Source organism: Tenebrio molitor, chromosome 9, assembly GCF_963966145.1.
Source record: "Tenebrio molitor chromosome 9, icTenMoli1.1, whole genome shotgun sequence".
Classification (NCBI taxonomy): domain Eukaryota; kingdom Metazoa; phylum Arthropoda; class Insecta; order Coleoptera; family Tenebrionidae; genus Tenebrio; species Tenebrio molitor.
Genome location: NC_091054.1, coordinates 3,294,189 through 3,319,658, shown reverse-complemented (window position 1 = coordinate 3,319,658; position 25,470 = coordinate 3,294,189). Strand labels below are relative to the sequence as shown.

The 25,470-nt window shown below is 35.8% G+C and overlaps 1 protein-coding gene across 2 annotated transcripts in view; it reads right to left on the bottom strand.

The window, feature by feature from the left end:
• LOC138138202 (calpain-9-like) overlaps positions 1-25,470 on the bottom strand; it is a 48,907-nt gene that overhangs the window by 9,459 nt on the left and 13,978 nt on the right. The window contains exons 3-4 of one of the 2 annotated variants that reach the window (XM_069057992.1): positions 6,146-6,221; positions 2,187-2,355 (exon numbers count right to left, since the gene is read on the bottom strand). In XM_069057992.1, the coding sequence (XP_068914093.1) occupies positions 2,187-2,355; positions 6,146-6,221 (245 nt within the window). The remainder of the gene's footprint in view (positions 1-2,186; positions 2,356-6,145; positions 6,222-25,470) is intronic. The other variant, XM_069057993.1, reaches the window with a different exon arrangement.

The following is a 25,470-nucleotide window of genomic DNA, read 5'->3' as shown; positions in this document are numbered from 1 at the left end:
AAAATGCTCCATTGTAAAACAGTCGTAAATACCATAACCTATCATCATGTTGTATGACATTAATTGTCATTTTTTTCTCAATTTTTTGACATTTTGTTGGCGTGGGCATAATCAGGCAGGGAATTTTTTAAAATTTGTGACAATCTAACCAAATTTTGAAATTACATTGACGACCAAAATTTATTGCTCGCGACAGTATGTACAGAGGCAGTGTTAATTTTTGAAGGAAAAATGATTTCTGGTAATAAGTTGTATCGGGTGTTTATTGTTGGCGTTGAAGAGTCGATTGTGAACGCACCACTCGTCCGTCTGCATAGTAAAACGACAAACAACACAAAAAGTGAGGTTATATTTAAACAGTTGATCTGTGATCTGTAATCCGTGGTGCGTTCACAATCGACTCTTCAACGCCAACTCTAAGGTTAAATTTAAATGAACACCCGATATTTTATTTTTTTACAAAGTATTTCATGAGTGATCATGAGCCCGAAGGAATTGAAAATGCAACCCACAATACACTTCCAAAGTGGAGACCCACTGTAAAATTATTGTGAGCCAACAGAATAGCTATAATTCTCATATTCTTCTTGAAAATACAAAACTAGATTAAGCAGATTGTCAATAAGAAAGATTTGTGATGAATTAATTAAGGAAAGTAGAAAACAGGGGTGAAAAGAAATACACGATACATTGAAATCCGTTAAACTCTTTTTCCAAGTAGAAAAGGTTTATGTTTATTGCAAAAAATAAAATCTTTTCTGAACTACGCAGTAAAATAATGTAAGTATTGTAAGTGCTGTGTAAAACAATTACGCCACTAGTAATAACCATTATTAGTTGCTATAAATAATTCATGAAAGTGTTTAGATGTAAAATACTGCAAGCTAATTTACAAAGTCAAAATCCAAGGATTTTAGAAGAAGAATACACACATTTTATAACCTAACATTTTTGTGATATATTTTCCGTGCATTAAGAGTATTCGACAATATTATTTGTCAAATTTTATTAATATTTAAACATTGTTAGTATTGGAAATATTGTAAATCCATCTTTATCAAATACAGGGTGATTCACAAGAAATATGAACCTAACGAAATTTGTGATACAGCCAACAAATTTAATTTTATAAAACATATTCAGCATTGTAACGAATATTACATTTCTCAAATTTAATCCAAATTATTATGTGAAATAATCAACAAAAACAAACTAAAAAACTATGGGGGACGTGTATTGTTGGTTGCATCACAAATTTTGTTAGGTTCATTATTACTTGTGAATCACCTTGTATATTACTAATTATGACTATTATTTGTTGATTATAATAAGAGTTACACATTATTTATTACTTTGTGATGGTTCTGTTATTTATAACATGAGTATATAAATAAACAGGGTGGCTCATGGAAAACACAACAGGCATGTTTTGTGGCACAATTTTTTCAAGAAATGCAGTCCAAAGAAGCAGCAGAAAATTGAAATCAACCACTGAAAATCGGTGCTATACGAAATAAAAAATAAAAAAAACATTTTCGAGTGTAATTCCATGAAATAATTTTGTAACTTTTGTATCAAAAAAGAAATCTTTCTTTTGAATAAAATCACTTTCTCTTCCTTGCACCGAAACCTACTCCACTGTTCGATCGATAGACATCCTCGTGGAGTTATCCTTGATAAGGAGCAAGTTGACACACGGCCACTAGATTGAAACTAAGTGGTTACAATTTGTGTAGTAGGCGCGCCACGAAGCGACCAATTAAAATATCCCGTGATGATCGTTAAGCTTCTCAAGTGCGAATTCTTCGCGTCTGTCGTTATTTTTCCTTAATAAACGTCGGAAACGGCCACTTTGTCGATAGCATCGTCGGAATTGAAACTCGTCGCTGCTGTACACAGATAATCTTTCTCTTGGTCGTTAAAAAAAATCGTTAGATACCATCTCTGTCTATACTCGAAAAAAAAAACACTCTTAGAGTCACTTTATGCGGTGAGCAATCGTTAAAATAGTCACAGGTAATATACGGCCGTTTTCGCAGCCTGTTCGATGTAATTTGAGACTAGTTTTTCCCTTTAATTGCTTATTTATGGCGTTTGGCGCGCACGCCACTAAATTATTTTATCCTGTCGTCGATGTGTGGGTTTTCTTGTGGGCCCGTTAAAAACAATGATTTAATGGTTCTTACGTGAGGCCGCATCCACACGATCGGGTGCAGGGGCGGTTTCTTGTGGTGGTAGAGGGCGCGAGGTCCTGCGGGAAAATCGGGATCTTCGAATAGCGAACCCCGCTCGCGGCATGCCCGTCGGATGGCTTGGTAGTTGGTGGAGTGGCGCTGGCGCTCGGTGGTGCAATACCTGAAACAAAACCAAACGAGCTTTCAGAGCTTTGATACTCTTAGACACGCGCAAGGAAACAAATCGTCACAATATTTTAAACATTTTAGAGGTATTAGATTTTCTTATGGGCTGTGACCTTGGAAATATCTGCACAAAGGCGGAGCGATAAACCAATGAAAACTGAAAACTCGTCTATTTTACATGAAAATAGACGAAAGAGACTAAGGCAAGCTGCCTTGGCTCATTTTTCATTCTACACGCTTTACGCTTACTCAAAAAACCTCAAACTTGATCGAGTTGTTTGAGTACTTTTTTCTTCAATCAGTTTTTTATTTTAATTAGTGCCGGCATCTGGCTCCGCTTTTATGTTGTCATTCAGAGCAATCGGACTACATTTCCGCTTTCTCATTGCCGCTCGTCCGCTTTTTCTTCTTTTTTTTAAATTCCTCCGTTCCTCTATAAATTGCCCCGAAATTATTCCTAATAATTCAACGTTCCATAATTTCCGTCAGGCCCGGCTCAAGCCGTGCAGGAAGCATCATTAAAGATTTTTTCCTCCACCTCGTGGTGTGGTCTTGCGTGTATTCAATTAACCTCGCATATAATTACGCCCGTTCCGATCCTTTTATCGTGATTTATTGCATGAAAATTTCAACTCGCCCATATAAACTTTGACTTTCCGTGGATTAAATGATCTGGAACACGCGCTTTGATTTATGACATAATACTCTGCCATCATCATCAAAACAGAGTGAACTGCGCCAAACGTCAAATCAAAATTTCGAAAATGTCACTGGTGCTGTATTTTTTGGCGATTTTAGCCTCGATTTCTTTGTGCATTGTCGCCTTCCTCATTGTCTCCGCTGGGGACATGGCGAAATTCAAGAGCATCCACAAGCCCCCAACTAGACCTTCCATTCTCCCCTTGATCTCCAGATACGGCGACCTGATCAGTTCCTCCCAAGAGTTGGATTTTCACCTGGCGGGGTTGAAGAGTCGTTTGAGGGAGAAGTACCAAGAGTTTGAAAATTTCAAGATGAAGGTGCACAGCAGGATGGACAATCTGCAGAAGTTTGACAACTACAAGAGAGGATGCTTTGAGATGCAGGCCAATCTTATCAAAATTGAAGAAGAGTGCAACGATCTTCAAAAGAAGATTGAGTACTTCAAGAAGGTGCAGATGAGGGTGCAGCAGGATCTGGGCCCGGGGGTGGGAGTCCTAGGGGATGCAGACTGGATAAGTAGTGCGGTTCGAGGAATTATCTAATTGAAATAAATTGTAATTAAAAATTGTGTATTTGGTGTGTCCTGAAATTGTTCAATGATTTAATTACAGTTATTAGACGTGAAAGTGGTGTGTGTGGAATGGGGAATTTTCCCATAGATATTACCATGACCCAATGGTAAATACCGAATCACCTCTAGCCTAGTTCCTCGCCTTTACTTTCATCATTACACCGTCTAATTAATCATTAGAGGTGGTCACGACTGGTTCGCACGCCACTGGTCTTGATTTTTCCTTCACAATTTAAAGGGCGGAAGTGCCTCGGGTGCCGCTGAAAGTCAGGAATGCAACTCTATCAATTTAAAATAGCGCCATTAGTGGTCGTTGGTGGAATTACGTTTGAGAGTGTGTATGGTTTTCCGGAAACATACGAAAGCGCAATCAAATTCCAGTTGGAAAATAATTAAAGATGGTTTGTGTTGTACGAGCGTGAGGAATCACTGGGCAATCATCCCACACTCGACGGAGCTAATTTAACCATAATGTGATATTAACTGGGCTCGATTTCCAGATGGTTTGGGATGGAGCGCGCGCGATTCCCATAACGCACGTTTCGATCAACACACGTGATGGTATTCGCTTCCTTGTCGATAGCGGAGACACTTCCTCGATGGGAAGTGCCGGCGAAAAGGTTTCACGCTCGAACGGGGACGTTAAGCGAGGCTTAATCGAAATCGATTAACTACTAAAGATTGGGAAAATATGTCGATGAAATAAGGACGGGGACGGTTAATTATCTTACTTCGAGTATATGGATTAAATCACAAAAATAAAACAGGTATCTAAGTATTATTATTGACAAAGAAAACAACTATGTAATAGTAAAGCTGACTGTTTTATTAGGTTATGTTTTTCCAAGTTTGAGGTTATAAATAGCGTCAATGCTAGTGCGTTGTCAGTTTTACCAGTTTGCAAAAGAAGATTACTCAGACATCGCGGGAAATTCGGCAACATGTTATCTTCATTTTGATAGGTCCGCATGTCAGTCACTTTAGTGGCGGAAATCAAACAGTGTGTCCAACGTTAAAAAAATAAGTCATGACCTCCATTAAGTCAAAACAACACGAACGGTGTTTACTTTCTTAATTTTCAAAATGTTCAATTTTTTTGTAAACAGAAATGTCACTTCCAATTGCTAGTTTTCAACAAATAAATTATGAAATCCTGAAAAATTTCTAATTTTATTAACACGTCCTTTCAAATAAGAACCGATTTACAGTTTTTTAAAAATATATCCCTCATTTTCATTTTTACATTCCGAGCGCGATCACGCCATCTAACGGAAATCTGCGATTCCACTCAATGATCATTAAAGCTGAAAACGCTTATTAGTCACAATTAGTAAATGTCTTATAATTATAACCTAAATGGCAAACCTTTGGTATGAGCATCAACAAAAAATAATTTTTAGTACTCATTTAATGTAATTGCAAAGCACTTAAGCAAAGTCTGCTGTTTCGTTAGTCGCTGGAGTCGTGGAGTCAAAAGTGTCATGTTGACAGCGCCTCTATGAACAGGTCAGGGAACTTTTTGAACATATGACCTCGTTGCAAAACGTCTAGCGCATCTTGACAGTTCAAACACTATCATAGATAATAAAAAAATTGTTCGAAAAAATCAGTGTAAAGTGTCAAAGTGTTGTTATGTTGGTATGAGCCACTAGTTATTAGGTTGGCAACGTAAAATGTCAATTGAATGTTAGCCACATAGCCATTTTGATGTGAGGCGCTTGCGCTACTGAAGCCGCAATTAGTGTAAAATTTAAAATAAAAAGTAAAATGGGTTTCCGAAAACGAGGGTCTGGACGGCCCCAACACAACGAGAAAAATGGTATGATTAGATTATGTGAAGACATGCAGCTAGAAAAACCGACCACGCTAATGAAAGAAAATTATTGACATAACCTCAAACCTGATCGAGGGAGATTTTACGAAACTAAGGGTTTTAGGGTGGTACAGTCTGGGTGGTACAACAGTCTGGTTTTTGAGGGCATTTTGACATTGACAATAATTGTTAAAAAAGGACTTTATGAATGGTTAAAAAAATTCTGTAAGTATAAACTTTTTCATAACAGTCCCTAACAATTTCGTTGAACTTATTTTCTTAATATGTTCTTATATTTTATACTACCATTATTTACTATTAATGAAAATTTAGAAAAAAATGAAATAGATAGATTGGGGCTAGAACACGAAATGACATTTCTTGGTGAGAAAGTAAAATGAAAAGTGAAGATAACGGTTGTCAACCAGTCAATTGGCGATAAAGAGAACGTGAGTGCACTAGGAATGTTTGTTGAGATTTTTCTTCAGCAGGCAATCAAGCGGTGTCTGTCCATTTTCTTGTGGCCTTAATGAGAAGAGAAGAAGCCAAGCATCGCAATTTTCGCCATATAAGCCGACCTTTATGACGCGACCTCCTCGGTGCATTACCCACAATAGCATCGCCAACCCTGATTAACGACCAAAAACCACACAAACACTCGAATATTTTCGACGCCATTAAGTCTGTCCGTATCATTACCTCGATAGAGTCGACTGCTTGTCCTCCGGTTTGGTGGCGTGTCCGTTCATCCACGGCCTCCCGTTACCGTTCACGCCTGCAACAAATGAAAACGCACATTCAATTAAGAAAAAAATCGACAGTCTCGACTAATTTGCGCTTATCTTAATGGCGGAAACCGTTCGGCGTGCTCGACCCGGAGAAAAGTCGGTGGAACAGTTATCTCGGCTATAATTGTATTCAAATTCGCGAACTGAAATAACGTATGCATGGGAATGCATTTCTAACCGTTTTACTTTCACTTCGTGATTGGACGCGGCGGAGGGTATTGTGCGAAGTTTGCGGTGGAGGGTCATTATTTGCGGATGATACGAAACGCAAATTGCTGATGTCGACGCGGAATTGGCTCTAATGGTGATAATTGTTGTGTAAATGTGACGATTAGGGTGGCGAACAGCCAAATCGTCGAGGAAGTCACCTTCGAGATCACGCGCTTCCATGTTGGAGATGCTAATCAAGGCGATAAGTGTTACATCATGCTCTTCATTTGACGGTTTTAATATTCTATGGGGCCTCGTTTGGTGCCACCGGAAATTTTGCAACTTGTAGTGGCATTTAATGAACCGAGTGGAGCACAGAATATCGGAAATATCCATTACATATCGTTACAAAGCCTAGTTCGCAAAATCTTATGGGAGGGTTTCAAAACGACGAGAATTATTGTTGCTACCATAAAATTAAGAAATTATTTATTTCTGGACTATAATGGTAGATAGGTATAATTTGCCAACAAAAGGATCATTCACTAGTAGCCGACCGTTTTGAAGCCTCTTATTTACAGCTTTGCCATAAATTTACGACAGCACAAGTGGCAGATCATAAATAAAAATGATTTTCAAAGTTAAAATGTAAAATTGCCTTTAATTCAAAATTTAATTGGTATTTTTTCCGCTGATTTCATAAATAATTATAGAAAGTGACTCTGGGTAGTCAACATAAAAATCAGAATTTGACTTTTTGGTTGAACTTTACTTTTTTTTTTGGCTTTGTTTGCAAGTGAAAAATTATCAAAAAATTATGAAATGTACTTTACCAATACCCAGGTAAGTGTGAAAATTTTCGACAATTTTATTTAATAAGAAGTTGCGATTTCTCGCCTGGTACTGTTTGAAAAACGTAACCTTGATAACGGTAAATGTGCTTACTCTGATGCTTTAATTTTAAGAATTTTTTGAAGGGCAGTAGACATTTTTTTTTATACGCCTCTGGAATAAAGTGTCTCTTGGGTGCGGTTATCGATGAATTCGCAACAAGATCCCTCGGTTTTGTCGCTGAATCTTCTGTAAATGTCTGGGCCCGAAGAAAGTAGATTAGAGATTATTTAATATTTTTACTATTGCAAATATCGGGCCTTCAAATAAATATATATTTAGAGTAGGCGTAGGTGACATTCTAATTCTGTTAACAGTGTAAAGTAATTTTTGTAGGTAACCAATTATTCTCCGGAGTTACACAGGTTACATAGTAAGCTTTTTTCCAATTTCATATTGTCATATTCCGTGGAGGGGAAATAGGGAGAATGCACTACAAAAATTAAAAATATTTTCTAACCTAATTTTATTTCGTTAAAATGTCAGACATTTCTTGTGTCATTTTCTACGCTGCAAACAATTGAATTTCCATAGTTTGGTCTAACTATAAATTTATTTGAAGGCCCGTTACATCTTGAATTGCATTAATTTTGAGGAAAGGTGTGAAAGAAAGTCTAAAAGATTTATGCTCCAATGAGCTTTATTTGTAATTGTACCATTAAACATTCTTTTGTAAAATTACCAGCGAGGAAGAAATTATTACAGTAATCACCAGGACACAGATGACGAAGATCTTTAATGGCGATAAACCCACCCAGAGCTTTTACTTTTAGGACGGTACGATATAGCTAATTAATCTGTGCTTCGAAAACAATTCTTTTCCTGATTAAATAGATTGTGATCTAGTTCAGGAAGTAATTATAAAAATTAATCAGAAAAAAGTGAATAATTATTTCGCCATAAATAAAGTCCGCAAAGTTTGCACACGAGCCGCCAATGCATCGCTGTATAATTTCCGCAACACTTAACCATAGCGTAGTTAGAAAAAATGTTATTATCAGAAAATTATCTGTCTTGTTTGCAGCCAGTAGTTTATCCTTCAACGGTCACATAAATCATCTTTGAAACGATTAGATCGTTGTTAGATGAGAATGAATTTCACGCATGTATCAAAATATTGACACTTCGGTGTATTTATTTTTTATTAGTAAGTAGAAAAACACAAATGAAACGTATGTTTGCAAGGATCCGCACATCAGCTGTTGTGAGCAAATAGATCTAATCCCGTGCTGTTATTATACAATTCGAAGAAGAGCAAAATAAACATGAAGAAATATTAAATAAACTGAATAAGTGTTTTAGTTTTTACTTTTGTAGTACATTGGTATGGCTACTGAAGCACGTGATTCTGAGCAGAACTGACTATAGGAGGAGCGCAGCGTGTTCAAAGCTCCCGGAGCCCGGACTTTGCATAGGGCACCAGAAAAACGAGATAAGAAAAAGTGACATTTTTTAATGAAATTAATTGCTTACAATCAAAATGTCTCTGTGTGTTACTTTTATGTTCTTTATTATTGTCACAAAAAGTGCCTTTTCTCCTTGCCTGTTTTGAAGCCTCGGCTGCGCCTTGGACAGAAAACCCAAACTCGAACGAAAAAAATGCACTTTTTGCCTTTGATACACAAATAACTATTATCATCATGCTGTCAGCTCAGAAAATCAAAAGGGTTCGAGAATATTATATTAGAAAGTTGAATGTTATGCAGGGTGGTTCGCTAGAGATACCACAGCATATATTTATTATTCGATTAAGAAAATATAAATAATGCCAGAAATACTGTTAATACTGTTGTGCATCTACTGGAGTGTGAATAAATCGTCAAAGTAAAAAATTCTTCGCAATTTGTTCTCTTCCAAATCTGTTAGCTACAATTTTGGGAGCAAACCTATTCAATTCTCTCACTATTACTTGGTTGGTGGTCACCGTTAGCCTCCTGCTGCTCAAACAGTTGTTATCGCTCTGTAATACAATTACTATCGCTTATTGCCCGACTCTTAAAAATTCCTCCGCCCAAACCGCCTCCGAGTTCTCTTGAAAAGACGCGTCGACAAGTGCAAATTCGCTAATTAATCGAGTTGGCAGGTTACTCTTGTTCATCTTCCCATGCAACATCTGCTCTGATTGTTTTTAAGGTCACGTGTACAACTACGGAAGAGTGGTAACTGTACAACTTTTTTTAATTCCGACATATTTAATTACTGTAAGTGATTGTATTTTAATTAAAAGCGGCGCGCTGTTACAGTTTCTTATGTTAATGCATCTCCTCAACTCACTTTATTTATTGTTGTGTTATTCCTGACCCCATTATTATTATTATTTTGTAGTAAAAGAGAGTGCAAATTGATGACGAAACCGGTCTCTTCATCTCCTTCTCCTTCGGTTCCCATGGCAATTTTCTTCATTCGGAATTATATGGCGACCACACAGGGCGTCCATCAATACATATTTTAAATAATATTATTATGGACGGGGTGCCTGGACGGGGAGAGCGGGAGGCGGTGCAATTTGATCGTGTGGCAAATATGGATGTTGTTTTTGATTAAGTCGTACGACAGGAGCGTATTTACAATTATGTTACGGCAAGCTCGCCTCCATTAAACTTGTCAGTAAATAATTATTTGAATTTGTCAAATGTCGACGGTATAAAACCCGAGCCATGCATAACAATCCGGACACGCTTTATAATACTGTCAGGGTATTGTTGATGTTTTAATTTCGAAAACTCCGGGTGCTTCGTCTCGTCCACCCCGCCGCTAGATCGCATTAATTAGCACCGGTGGATGTTACGCCACTGATTTCGCCTCGTACAACTTTGTTGCAAGTCGAATATTACTGTAATCTGTTTGGTCGAATCTAATTTATCGATGGAGAGATAAAATCGAATGCGTAAGTTGGCAAGGAAAATTGCTTATTTTTCAGTCCGACAGAGTGAGACGGTTATTAACTTACTGTTTTACATTTGTTAATGGTGTTATTAGTCAGTATTACAGCTGGACGATGGGCATTTAATTGATGGAGTAACGGGATGGGACACTAGTTTCTGCAGACGAAAAGGTTGCCACAGTCAAAAGAGCAAGGACCAAGACGAGAAATTAATTAATGATCTTCATTTATGTTAGTTCCTGGCTGTGACAAGGACGAGAGATTTGATCACCTTTAAACAGAAAGTGACATCTTTTTTTATTTTATTTTTATTTACGATTATGTAATTCCCAGATGCGTGTTCAGCGAATCAGAGCGCTTGCTTTCATCCAATCAAAAATGTTTATCGCGATAAAAACGTCCTACTACTCCTGCCAAAAGTGATTAAAATTACATACATGCTACTCCTGTCAGATTCTTAAATTGTTTTTGATTGTATTTTTAATAACTGTATTATAAATAAATAATTACCAACGTTAAAGTTTCTATTCTGGAATTAATTTTCCCAAAAATAACACGACCTAATTTTTTATATCTGATAAATTTCCCAATTTTCACTTAGACATTTTTGCTTTAGACAATTTTACTCGTTTATATTTGGGCATTTTTATTCAAAGGCTAAACCCTCGAGCTAAAGCTCTCGGGCCTAACCAGAATAAAAATGTCCAAATTCAACTCGTAAAATTGTCAAAGCAAAAAGTTTTCGTAAAATTGAAAAACTTATCCGATAAAAAAATTAGATCTTATTATTATTTTACCTTCGATAAATTAGGAGAATAAATGTTTGTCGGTAAAGAAAATTTAGAACGGCATAAAAAAAAGGAAAAAAGATCTATTTTGGAAAAGGTCCGTCAAAGATGAATTTTGCTAAAAAAAAAGAAGTTAGAGAGGGAAAAAAAATGTTTTAAAAAAAAGCACCGAAAAACAGGAAGATAAGGTCATGTGGCTCACTTTCTGTTATTTAGAAAATAAGGTTATGATCATGAATTCAATTTGATATACTTTAAATGCCTAATTATTAATTAAACTAAACATATCTAAAACAGATGAAATATACGGGGTGAAATTGAAATGTATCATAATATGTAAACTACAGTATGTACAAATCTAATTTAACTTAATTCTATCCCGAACGAGACGCTTCTGGAAGCTTTAATAAATCGAAACATGAATATTTCGAAGCTTTAAAAACATACATAGAGCCCCAAAAACATGCCGTGTGTTCAAATGAAAACCTGGGCTAAGCAGGCGTTGAAAAAAGTAAATCATTTGGAACAGTGTAAAATTTGAATTTCCCGCTGTTTGACACAAATGCTATTTGTTAAAGTTTAATCGGTGCATGATTGAACATGTTTGTTTTCAGTAAAGGATGCCCTTAGATATTTGCTTTGGGAATAGGAACGTTAAGTTATTCTATTTTTAATGTCAACCATTGCAAAAAAAAAAGATTTTTTTGGCTCTAAATTTTAGGTTAGCTGTCAACATGCTCCAATTAATTTACGCTTTAAATATGAATGAAAACTAAAAACTTTTTGCACATTTTCTGCGTTGAACTGGATAACTTCTTAATTTTATTATTCTTCCTGACGTGATACCAGTGGCGTACTCAACTTTTGTACATGGAGGAGATATAGGACAAAAAGAATGAACATGATTTTCACAAATGGTGTGAGGATCCTGGGGTTTTAGTATTTTGATGTATATCGACTTCACCCTGTATATTAAAGTGATTATTTCCCTTACCTGTTAAATTTGAATTTTTAACCAATCACGAATTAAAAGACTGTTGAAATTATTATTAGTTACATCGATAAATGCTCTCTTCCTGCGATAAATACCCTCTTCCTGCTTCATCACTTAATTTAAAAAATCATAGTAGCATTTTGATCAAAAGTTAAATATAATTTTGTATGCTGGTACGTTATTTTGTATTGCAAGCACTTTATTTTGCATAATGAGTAACAAAATGCACTTCGGAAGTTGTTCTAAAGAAAACTTTTTTGGTTGACAAAAATACGCCCTTAACACAAAATACAAAACTTTTTTTAAATTTATTCTTCTTCTTCTTCTAATTTTCTGTAGGCAAATTTCTTTCTTGTTACTTTATGCAACAACAGTCGAAGTAACTGGCATTAATTCTATAGTTAGCGCGGTGAACTAGTGGAGTATTCACGTGATATTTCGCAGCGACATAATGAAAAGCATGATTTACACTGCCTCGCAAATTTGAGTTTTGTGCGGGAAATTTAAATCTTACTACTTTAAGAATGAATTTATGCATCAGTCGAGAATAAATTTAAATAAAACACAGAAAAACAGAAAAGCACGATTCTTACAATGAGACACCAACGCGCTTTGCAACGAAATTATGGAAGCTTGAAAATTTCGGCTGCGTGCAGTGGGCTGCACCATACTTCTTAACAGGCGATCGTTAGCCAATAGGAATCCCCCGAAAATCACGTAAAGATCACGCCAGTTTATTACTCCATTGTGCCGTCGCGCCGACTATAGTAATATTTTGAGTACAGCTGTGCCAATGAGAATATTTTCATTGTTTCAACAAATAGAGAAAATGACATTATGTTCCTATTAATGGGCAAAGAAACATTTTGAGAAGACGATTATTGCAGTGGAAAAAACAGAAAGGCTTTTTTGCTTCATTCTAAATTTTTTTCAAAAGATTTTTAATTTTTTAGATTGTACACCCTGACACTTGTACAATTAGCTATTAATTAATTGTTCTCTTCACGCCAGGATGGGACAATCCTTATTTAAATGCAAATCCATGATAGCTCCTCACACATGTACTTACGATTAACTGTCTTCACAGGAAAATTTCACAGAAACCGCCCACAATTGTGTACATCCAACAGATAACATAATTAATAGGGAAGTGCCTTGCACCTGGAGAAAATCTAACGATCAAAAACATTTTTATTGAAGTCCCCAACGTAATTATATGTAATTGTTCTACATTACTTCCGAGGTAAATTTCGTACCAATGAAATAAATTTTTCTTGTTGAGAAGACACAGAAATTGCAAGTGCAGATTTATGACGCGGAGAGTACTACAACATAGTAACATAACGGAAATTATCATAATTTATGACAAGCAAATTGATTGGATTCACACATGAACCATGCATCGTTTGGTAAATAAAAATATTAGGTAATATGCTAAGTTGTAGTTTTACCTGTTGAGACTTGAAGCTAAAAGATTTCAATTGCACAAAGTGTTGCCGAGTATATTGCGGTGTAGTGAGCTCGCCTCGCATATGTAATCTAACGAGCACACGGTCGCGTCATGTCATATCTTATGCTCTTTTCCGTTACAATCCTAAACGTCACAAGTTAATTTTGAATTAACAAAGCGTTAATTATTGTTTGCTTATGTGTCTAGTTTGTTTCCGTTTTTTTTGTTGTAATCTCGTTGATATATTTGAACGTTGAGCGTTTCGAAACCTCGCTTTATTATATATTACAGATCTGTCTCATCCTGGGGCTAACGAGTGAAGAGAAAGGTCGGGTCAGTCCCGATATTTCAAAAAACGACAGCTCACATATTACTCGAGCTTGTTCCGCGTGTAAAGCGCGCATTAACGTCGACGTTAGGCCGCGTTCACGCGTCCGATTCAGGTGTCGAATAAAAATGCAGCAGCGTACGGCCCTCCGGCGAGAAATCCACCCTCGCGCCATCTGGCGGTGACATTGATATTTATTTTAATTACGTCTGTCAGTCAAGAGGCAGGGCGTGTCGAAAGTATAGCACAGAGCTGTCCGCATATTTATGTTAATGAGCGCATTGTAAGTTGCAGTTTTGTATAAAAGTGCGTTCGGACATTTTTACGCCATCGTCGACAAAGGGATCGCCGACGCGGGCGCGAGGTTGTCGGTCTCCGAAGAATAGGGTTTCATGATTTAGCAAAACGCTGCAAGAAGCATCATCGCCTCGCGGCTCAACAGCGAACCTCCTCTTCATCAACACACATGGATTGTGCGAAGCAGGAAGTTTTTTTCGAAACTGTCAAAGATGACACATCAAAAATTCCCTAGATCTGGGGGAGTTTTTCCTAAATCTAGTTCCTTTTTGTTTGACGCATCTCTCATTCAAACGTACCTAATGATTCGATTCTTCTAGGTGTCTTCGTGGTAGTGTGTTGACCGTTGGCTTTTGAGGACAGCAGACCGGTGCGTCAGGAACGGATATGATCGAAGTTATTAGCGATTATACGATTTGCTGAAGTATGGATGGCCGTTACATGTCCGTAAACCGGCTGAAGTCATAGAGAAATGATCCAATAACGTTATCTAAATTATGAAGTACACGTTCCCGTCTCTATTACCATTAAATTGATCCGGCCGGCTCTCTTTGCTCGGCCAGCAATGATAGAAATATGTCGGCCGTGCAATGTTAATGTTATTTCTTATACACGGAGACTGCCTCCGTCATATTTTAGTTGAGTGTATACACGTTAGAAATGTTTCCGCTTTTTATAACTGTGTCCCGATGCGTCCCCGCACTTGCCACACGAACGCTACATTTCCGAGATGATGGTGATGGTGAAGGTTATGAAGAAGAAGAGCGTTCTCGAGAGGGAAGCGATGGAGAACCTCGGAGCGTCTTGTTAAATCCGTGCATTATGCAGTTTCAGTCTAAACACCGTTCACGTTGTTTTGGCATGATGGAACACCATGATTTATTTTTTTAACGTTGGACACACTGTCACCTGACACCAATGCACTACACATTGACGCTATTTATAACCTCAAACTTTCCATGGCCTCCCATTATGCCAAAATAACGTGAATGCATTTTACATAATATGTACTACATACAGGATGTTATTGAAAGTTGTATAGATATTTTAACCACGAGCTACTGCAGAACTCGGAAAAAATATCTAAAAAATTCTATGTCAAAAAATAAAATGACATTTATTTTTTAAGCTACAATTGTTTTTAATTGCTTCTAGTATTCTACGTTGTCAAACAACCTCGTAGGTAAAATTTCGGCACATTTTAAAAATACACCCTGTATATCATATTTTATAAAACGTACACCAATGCGGTTTCCTTGTTTTAAAGCATATTTCCTATAGGTTACTTCGCATTGGCGTACATTTTATAAAACATGATATACAGGGTGTATTTTTAAAATGAACCGAAATTTTACCTATGAGGCTGTTTGACAACGTAGAAGACTAAAAGCAATAAAAAAAAATTGTAGCTCAAAAAATAAATGTCATTTTATTTTTTGACAGGATTTTTTAAATATTTTTTCCGAGTTCTACATGACGCCAGTGGCTCGTGGTTAAAATATGTGTACAACTTTCAATAACACCCTGTATTTAAAAAATTATGAAACAGGCTAAGCACTGTTAGAAAAACAGTTTTGGAATTTAGTTTTAGTTTTTAGTGGTCAATGGAGCAACAATTTTTCATTCAAGTTTTTTTGTGCACAAAAAATATTGATAATAATCTTTTTATTTAAAGTATGCTAAAAAAATGTTCTATAATTATAATCATATAATTATCTTTCCATAACCACTAACTCCCATAAAATTTCGCTATTAAGATAAATTTTGGAAGATAAATGGAACGTTCTTTTATCTTCCAATTATCTTTTTTGCTTCATGGAATGAAGATTGTGTCAGCACGGTTTTTTCTACTAAAACAGTTGAAATAATTTGCGTGTCTATGATTGAAGCTGCAAAACTGTCAGTTGTGACAAATTCAAAATTTACAAAATACTCGTAATATTTTGCTTATTATTCACAGAGAAATTTGGAAACGTGTTTACAAGGAGGGAAGCCATTAATAACACATATTTTACAAATTCTAAATCCATTCACTACACATGCAACAGGCAACCGTGTTCTTGTTCACACACTAAAAAACAAGTTCACTGCAATCAATAAGCAGAAAAAACCAACAGCTAATGAAAGTTTTGAATGACTGTGCTTTAGGCAGCACACCGAAACCTTGCAGAACTCCTTGCGATAACGTCAACCGTCGCCACCGGTGGTCAATACGTCACTTGCAAGATCGACATCTGATTTGACGCTTTTCTCAACGAGTGCAACGCCCCCACGTTTCACACACACACAGTTATTTTTTTATGTTTGTGCGATCGATCCGCCTCGGATAAGTCGTCAATGAGGCGATCGATCCCACGATAAGTTTCGCGTGTGTGTTCCCCGCTCTAGCTTATCAAAATCAATGTCAAGTTATGTGAAGCCACCTTAACTTCCTATCTCCCGGAGCGCATCAAGCCGACCCATCATGATTAATGAATTACTGACGTTATCTCATCATCTGAATATTAACCACGGAAATCTGCCAAGTACAACACGTCGACGCGAAATATGTTGCTAATATTGGTAAAATATTGTCACAATATTTATTGAAAAAACTCTTTTAAGTAGTTCATTGTTCTAAAGTAAAATAACACTGATTAACAAAGTTTTTGTCACATGAAAAATGCACTTTCCGATAAATAGGTGACGCCGGTCGAAATTCGTTCACTTTCGTTCACGCTCCAAACGTGTTCATTTCGTTCACTGCTCTCCCTCTACAAAAAAGGCTACGACTCCGTCAAAAGTCGATGACAATAACTTTGTTATGAGTTACGGAGTGGTCATTAGATAATTTCAAACACGTACACATTTCAATAATTTTTGTAAATGGTACGATTCTAGTATCTCAGATTATGATGATTGATGACTATTATTTCTCTAAGAATGGCGTGATTTGAGGAAATAATAACTAAGTGTTGGCACCAACTGTGAAACGATGGTACACATGCACGGCGAGAAGAAACTGACCAGTGCACTATTACTTCATTATAAAAACAGTATTTATTTTATTAGAAAATACCGACATATCGAGTAACAAACGTGAAACTAGGAATTTAAACAAAATCCTGTTCTAGTATTCTTGTAGCTAGCAGATTTCGTTTTTGTTAATATGAAAGCTGAGAAAACATATTGTGGAACAATACAGGGTGTCCGTGAAATGCACGGCAAAATTTTAACCACGAGCTACTGGATTCATGTAGAATTGGGAAAAAATATTTAAAAAATTCTATGGGAAAAAATAAAATGACATTTAATTTTTGAGGTACAATTTTTTTAAATCGCTTTTAGTCTTTTAGGTTGTCCCACAACCTCGTAGGTAAAATTTCGGCACATTTTAAAAACACACCTTGTATATCATATTTTATAAAATGTACACCAATGCGGTTTATTTGTTTTAAAGTATATTTCCTAGAGGTTACTTCGCATTGGCGAGGTTGTGGGACAAATAGAAGACTAAAAGCAATTAAAAAAAAAAGTACCTCAAAAATGAAATGTCATTTTATTTTTTGACATAGAATTTTTTCCGAGTTCTACATGAAGCCAGTAGCTTGTGGTTAAAATTTTGCCGTGCATTTCAAGGACACCTGTATAATACATACATTTAATTTAATAATAAAAAATAAAAAAAATATAATTAATCAACTTAAGTACATAACATTTTTGTTTTATAATAGAAAAATTTCCGATAATAATGCGGAATCTGAAAAAGTGCCCCGAATGCTTGGAGCGTTTCCACGTTGAATGGCAAGGGAAATCTTCTCAAAAAGGAATTTCTTTGATTTTGAATAATTTAATAATAATAAACCTTATTTTATTCAGACATTATTTAGGCATAAAATATCACATAGTGCCCGCGTGGCGTGGCGTTAACTAACACCTTTCAGACGTTGACGTATCAAGCACTGGCGGTTTATCCAAATAATTATTTGTCCAGCTTTGTTGTCTTTATTTGTTATAGGCTACAAAACAATGTGTACAGTAGGTGTCTTCAAGAAAAGAAAAATATTTGCATAGTCATTTATTATTTTAAAAATCTTGAGAAGAAGAAGTACTTTTCCACCTGTATATGTTAAAGTAAATTGCTATATCATATTTGGATGTACATGACCAGTTGTAATTTGATAATAGTTATGTAGGGATCTGTCTAATCCACAAAGAAAATCTTCAGCGCTTACGGATGTAAGAATCATTTGAAGATTTACTTATGAAGCTTAAACTAATATTCTAAATCACATCAATGCTATACAGAAGCATTGACCATATACTTGCAAATTAGATAAAAACGATCTTTTTTGAAGGTAAATAAATTTCACATTAACAATATTTTTTTGAGTTCTTTTTACATTAACTATACAACAGTCAATGTAAATTTAATACTAATTTTATTTCTTTTTAAGCACGTTTCCCACTCTACCAGTGCACTGTTCACAATCCTGCTTAACAACAATATCAATTTAAAAATTTTACATTTTTGTAGTGTCCAAATACCCACGGGAAATAGAATTTAGGCTAACTAGCAGCACATTATTTAAAACGAAAAGGAATTATTTCCAAATGAGGTTTATTACCTCGAAATGATGCTTTTCTTCGTGAAACAATTACCTTTTCTGTATAATAAACCCATTCAAACACTTAATTTTAAAAGCTTCTTAGTTGTAAGAATTTCAGAAGAAACGTCGGAGCTCTTCAAGGCCAATTTGAAAACTGAATCAGACAAGATTTTCAATTTTCCGATGCTTCCTAAATTGGTTGGAAGATAAAATCTCAACTGGAGCAATCTTTTGATATGCGGCGGATGTCAATTAAGACATTTATTCAGTGTAACCTACTGCCTCCGCCGCTCCGGTTCTTCCCCTATTATGACAGCACCCGTCATCCAACTAGACTTGATCCTGGCTTGCCACTTCTGGCATTACACACCTACTCGTTGATAGCACGGCGTAATTTCATGCAAATTAAATCGCTCCGCATTAATAAATATCTCAATTCGTTTAGTTTCTTTGATGTTATGCGCGCTCGTAATATACATGATAATTGTGTTTTCCACAATTACCGCGCGCGCATGTGTGTTGTTCTTTTTTTCTGGTCGTTTTTTGACAGCCAGGAAGCATCTCGGCCGAGATGAAGATGCACGTATTCATGATTTATTATCCATCATTTATTGATCGGAGCCGACCGACTCTCTTTGAAAACTATAAAATATTGCGATTGTGTATCGGACGAAGGGGGAAAAACACGAGAGGCGAAACCATCAATAATGGAAATTCTCTCTCTTTTACTTCCGTAATTAGTACGAGATGATGGGATCGATCAGGCTGTGAACTAAATCAGCGATGATGTATTGGAATGGTGATGGGGAGTTCTTTTTCTTCATCTGTCATAATGCTGTCAGAGTTCTTTGCTTTTCGTTTATCGATCCTTGGGTATGTTGCGGCAAACGCAAGAATTAAAAGTAATCAAGGATTTGTTAAAGGAAACGAAAATAATCCTAAAGCTCTATGGAGATTCTATGCACCAAAAGAAAAGAAAATAGTATACAGGGTGTTAGGTAAATGTCCTGCCAAACTTTAACCGCGAGCTACTGGCTTCATGCAGAACTCGGAAAAAATGTTTAAAAAATTATATGTCAAAAAATAAATTGACATTTAATTTTTGTGGTAAACTTTTTTTTAACTGCTTTTAGTCTTCTACGTTGTCCCACAACCTCGTAGGTAAAATTTCGGCATATTTTTAAAATACACCCTGTATATCATATTTTATAAAACGTACTCCAATGCGAAGTAACCTCTAGGAAATATGCTTTAAAACAAGAAAACCGCATTGGTGTACGTTTTATAAAATATGATATACAGGGTGTATTTTTAAAATCTGCTGCAATTTTATCTACGAGGTTGTGGGACAACGTAGAAGACTAAAAGTAATTTAAAAAAATTGTACCTCAAAAATTAAATGTATTAATTTACTATTATCAACTAAGAGGAAGTAGAGCAGCAGAAAGGTCGCGACACCTCACTTTGATCTGGCAAGGTGGAAAGTGGAATAATCGTTAATATTCTACAGGGTTGAAGGCTGTAAATTTAATGGCATTATAATAATTCCAGTATTTACACTTCCACGTCACGATTAGTTGTAGTGATTGTACTATTATGTTAAATGTCGTAAAAATAATTTTATAGAACCCTAATATGAATACACACAGATCGTGACCATCTATCACGTGACGAAAATTTATAATTCCAATAATTAGGTACACTTCTTTGAGTACTTTTTGGGAAAGTTTTCAAAGTTCTTATTTTTACAATAGTGCTCTCTTTGAAAAGAAGTCAAAAAGGATAAACGATGACATCTCTTTTAGGCAGTGATTAATGTACACCTAAGTAATTATCAATTGTCACTTGCAAAAGAAACAATCCAAAAAAGAGCTTCATCGGAGAAATGCTTGGTGAAGCATGACCATTTAATTGACATCACAGCAAAATTGTTTGATCAATTCTTTTCGTGCAAACAGTTTCATTGGATTTTCATTTTGAAATTGGAAAAAAGTCATAAAACCTTAGTTTTGTTTACGTTGTCAACTACTTATTTATCTTTTGCATATTTTGCAATAATCGTTGGGACATCAGTAATTATTCACCTAGTTGACCTTGCTCTTTAGTATTTGAACAGTGGGTATATGTATATAGTTGTGTTCATTTTTTACTCATGTTTTATTTGTTTAATTTTTTCTCCCACAACAAAAAAGTCATTTGCATGAATGAAATTTTTAGCATATTTCACCAACTATGGAAGAGTTGTAGTAGTCGTATTAACTACGTGTTGGCAGCAAAAAATCACTGAAAAAACCTTCATGACAGGTGATTGAAGTGTTAATGGGGAATAAATGCAGCTATTACGTTGGATGACATAACAGTTATTTTATTTCGTAACCACTTACCTTATTGTGGCCACAGAAGTAGATGAGTAGCAACTAATAGAAGAGAATTTTGGGAGCACAAAAAACTGACAAATTGCCACGGATTTTAATTAAATAAATGTAGGATGGAAAATAGACCAAATAGGTACAATTGTAGAAGTCATCAGTGGCACTTTAATCTGATTTGAACCATTCTAGCAAGATAGTCTTGTCTGTTATTTAATTCAAATTACTCTTTATTATGATAACAGATACTGATAATGCTCGCTTAAAATTATTATCTTTTACATCCTTATTTTTTGTTTCCTCCTTTTCTGGTGCTCTGAAGATTAAAATTTCCATCAGATGCTTTCTTTCGCATCCTTGCTGCTTCCATTTAAAACTATTCTATTCTTTATTGCATTGAACACTTATTTTTATCAATCAATTCAATTTTGATTCAAGTCTTCTGTTTTTTGCTATTTACTTTCTCTCTACCTTTCCTTCATTATTAAGATTTTTTATTCCCTGTTTAATATATTTCACTTTTCTATTCGAATTTTACCATTACTGACAGACACTTTGGTAAAAAAAAACATTAAACTCTGATTTTCGCAAAATTTACTTTGGTTGAAAATTTTTTTTTTTCCCTTTCTTTTTTTCCTTTTTCAAATCTTTTCTACTGCATCAAACATCGGGAAGAAGTTTTCTTCGCGTTTTTGATTTCCTTCTAAAATTGACGTAACCTTTGTATCACTTATCGCCACTCTGAATCCTCCTGAATACTACTAAGTAGAGGTTTTGGATTTTCTCATGGGCTATGAGTCATATCTGCGCAAACTCCGAATATCGGGCTCAAGTAGGCGCTACAAACCCACCCATTCGTTACGTTAGTGTCCCCTCTCTCTCTCTCTCTCTCTCTCTCTCTCTCTCTCTCTCTCTCTCTCTCTCTCTCTCTCTCTCTCTCTCTCTCTCTCTCTCTCCTCTCTCTCTCTCTCCCTCTCTCTCTCTCTCTCTCTCTCTTCTCTCTCTCACTCACTCACTCACTTTCTCTCTCTCACTCTCGTCTATTTTCATGTAAAGTAGTCGACGTTTTCAGTTTTCAGTTACAGGTTTTTCACTGGTTTACCGCTCCGCCTTCGCGCAGATATTTCCAAGGTCACAGACCATGAGAGAATCCAACACCTCTAATAAATGCCTTGTTTGGAAAATTGCACAATGTTTTTTTTGCATTATTTCTAGTTTTATTTCCTTTCCCATTTAATATTAAAACAGACTGTGATGATCTTTCTTTCTTTCTTTTTTAATTTGTCTTATCCCATTGTATTTCCTAACTGACAAGTACGAGTACACCTACATCTCTGCCGATATTCTTAACATTCTTCACATACGTCCTTCATATGATGTATTCCAGCTCTCCCATAAAGGCGGTCTCTGCGTTCAAATTACCATTAAATTTCATCTGCAAGAATCTTTCATTCCAATGCATTTTGCTCGGTTCTCTTCATTCCATATTATGTTTAGCAAGATTTTTTTCTGACAATTGTTTGTTTTTTTTCCTCGTGATATGTCGGCACACATTCACAATCTAACAACAAGGAAGTGGTAAAAATGGCGAACCCGCTCAATAAATCGTTCCCGATCAAATTTAACACCGATGTTAATTAAACAGATACAATCGCGCCCGCGGCATCGATATTTATGGCACAATGGTCAACGATTTAATTCTGCTGTTGTTTATGGACGCCCATTAAATCATCGACCATTTGACATCCGATCATATGATGTATTTTTTTTGTGACGGTAGACACCGCCGTCCGATTTTACAACGCATCTCTAACCGGAGCCGTATTTCACGGTATCTCGTTCAGAACAGTTTAGTGCTGCATTATGACATTATAAAAATAATTTATGACGGTTCCGTCGTTCTCCCGCGCGCACCATCACGGAAAGGAGGAGGAACGGAAGACGAGAAAGAAAGAAAAAAATATTCACAACGACGAGACGGTGTGCAACAAACACTTCCCACTGTATACAATATCTGCAGAGTTCATCTCACTTATAACGCACCCAGTCTAGAAAATCCGTTCGCGGCCAGTTTTATTGTGCAATTTCGTTATAGGGTTTACTAGCCCATTATTTTAACGTGCAATTAGACTTTTTCTAAGCGAAGACGTTTTACTGGCGGAGACGACATGGGAAAAGATCTGGAAGCTCGAGCGAGCCGAATTGTGCTGACAAAGGCTTGTCGTAGAAGAAGCGCCAGAAGAGTGAACAGTACCAAGAATTGGTCCAATCGACTGGGTTCTTCACGAATCTACTTCTTCTAAAGCGATTTTTCTAAACAGCGTCCGCTTTTACCAAGCAATACATTATTATTCAAGGCAGGATCGCAATAGAGGAATCTATCAATGATAGCACTCCTTATGGTAATTACGCGCAATTAGGTAAATGAAATCAATTAAAGTGACTTCAAACGAGTTATATTCCCAGTTTGTTGTTTACTGTCGACCTGTTGGTGTCCTCCAAAAATAATGATGGAAAAAGTCAAGAGATAAATGAGTGATAAGAAAATACCTAGATCAATTTTTTGAAACGGAACGAAGAAGTAAAATATTGCAACAACGAAAATAATAAAAATTAGGAGGAAGCAAAGACTAAAATAAGAGTTAGTAAAGTTGCGATTTAGAGTACCATTATTAGTAGTACCAGAAGTACCAGACTGCTGAATCCTATTTGCTTGAAGGAAATATTTGGTTCTCGACGATTGACAAGTTATAAATTGAAAGTAGAGAGATCTGCTTCTAAAATGAGCCAAAAAAAGGTAGTAGTTATTACCAGATCAGAAACACCTTTGGGAGTACTGTGGGGACAGCTCCTTCAAAAACTAAGGAAAAGGAAGGGAATTTGAGATCAGGACAAGAAGATAACGCTCTGGTTCAAGAGTGAGCTGCATCTTCACTACACTCTCAATAATAACTGTTTCAAAATCTTGAGCCCTCCCATTTCATCAGATTTAGCCCCCAGTGATCACTGCTGAAAATGGAAAGAACACCTTGGCGTACTAATTTTTTAGACGTAGCAAATATTGGTTTTTGAAGATATCTGATGACAAAATTTTTAAAAATTGTATATGTACTTTGCTTTGGTCATAAACATGGTGAACCACCCTGGTAGTGCAAGTTTTGTTTCAGTGAGTGGTGCAAAAATATGGCAGTTAGCTGTCAGATTGATTTGTGTATGTTAGAAATTGAAGTGTTTGTGAATTATGTAAATGCTTAATTGTACCAGTTGTGGTACTTCTCTGCGTTTCCAGATAAAACATAGAAGATCCAATTGTTCAGGAAGCAAACAGTAAACTGGTTTCGCTTTACTCAGATTTATCAGTTCACTTTTTAAGTATTCATTCATAATGCCATCTGTTCAGGATATAACGGATCGACATATCACAGTTAAAGTCTGTTTAATAGTCTTAAGAGGTATAAAGAACTTTCAGTTGTAAAAATCTGCAGATTCATTTCACTTTTTCAAGTTTTATAGCTCTGAAATTAATACGAAAATTCGAGACAAACGGTTTCAGAAATTTATAATTACTTTGACACTCTTTAAAATTTGTCTCCTTGTTGGCATATTCGTTTTAAAATCTTACTTCTACTCTCTAATATGTTTATCTCAGAAGCTTGGATTTTTACTGAAGTAACCTTTTGATAAGTTGTTTTATTTGGCTCATCCCTGCAAACATTAAAAAAAAATTGACAGACATTTTTTATGGAGTGGGATGGAATAATTATAGATTCGCAAAAATATTAGAGCAGCTAAATTCATGAGTTTCTCATTTTTATACTTCTTTCGTTTTAGATAAGTACTGAAATTGTTTCGTCTGAAATTAATTTCTAATTTTTATACAGGGTTATTATAAATGATTGTCGCATCGCAGTTGGCGCTGAAAACCATGCAAATGTTGGATGTGCCGCAGCCTAGCAACATGAGACTGACTAGTAGACAAATTTCCGGCGATAAAAATCACCGCCAGTATCGTCACCTACCGGCGATACTAGTCTGACTCATGTTATGAGGTTGCGGCACATTCAACCAGTTTCTTCTTGCATTTCGTTCTAAATGAAACAAATGACATTCCAAAACACTCTTTATTTGAAACTTATTTGATTACACAATATGGTTTTATCGTTCTCTTTTATAAAAAAATGTATTTTTTTCAAGAAATTGTCTCACGATCAGCACTTTGTATGCTCTTCATTTAAAACCGACAGAACAAAATCCAGCCCCCATTATTACTTTCCATTTACATTTAGTTTATTTAACAGCACATAAAATGTTGTCGTACCTTTCAGAATTACATCTACACCTTCTTGAATATTGCTCTTGTAGGCAGTACTCCACATTATCAAAGAAGTATCAAGGTACTTATACATTTAAATTGTTTTGTTTACAACAATAACCTAAACTCAATTGTTGTTGTTTATCTCTTCGATAAAACTATTAAGTGTGATTCTTGATTTCTT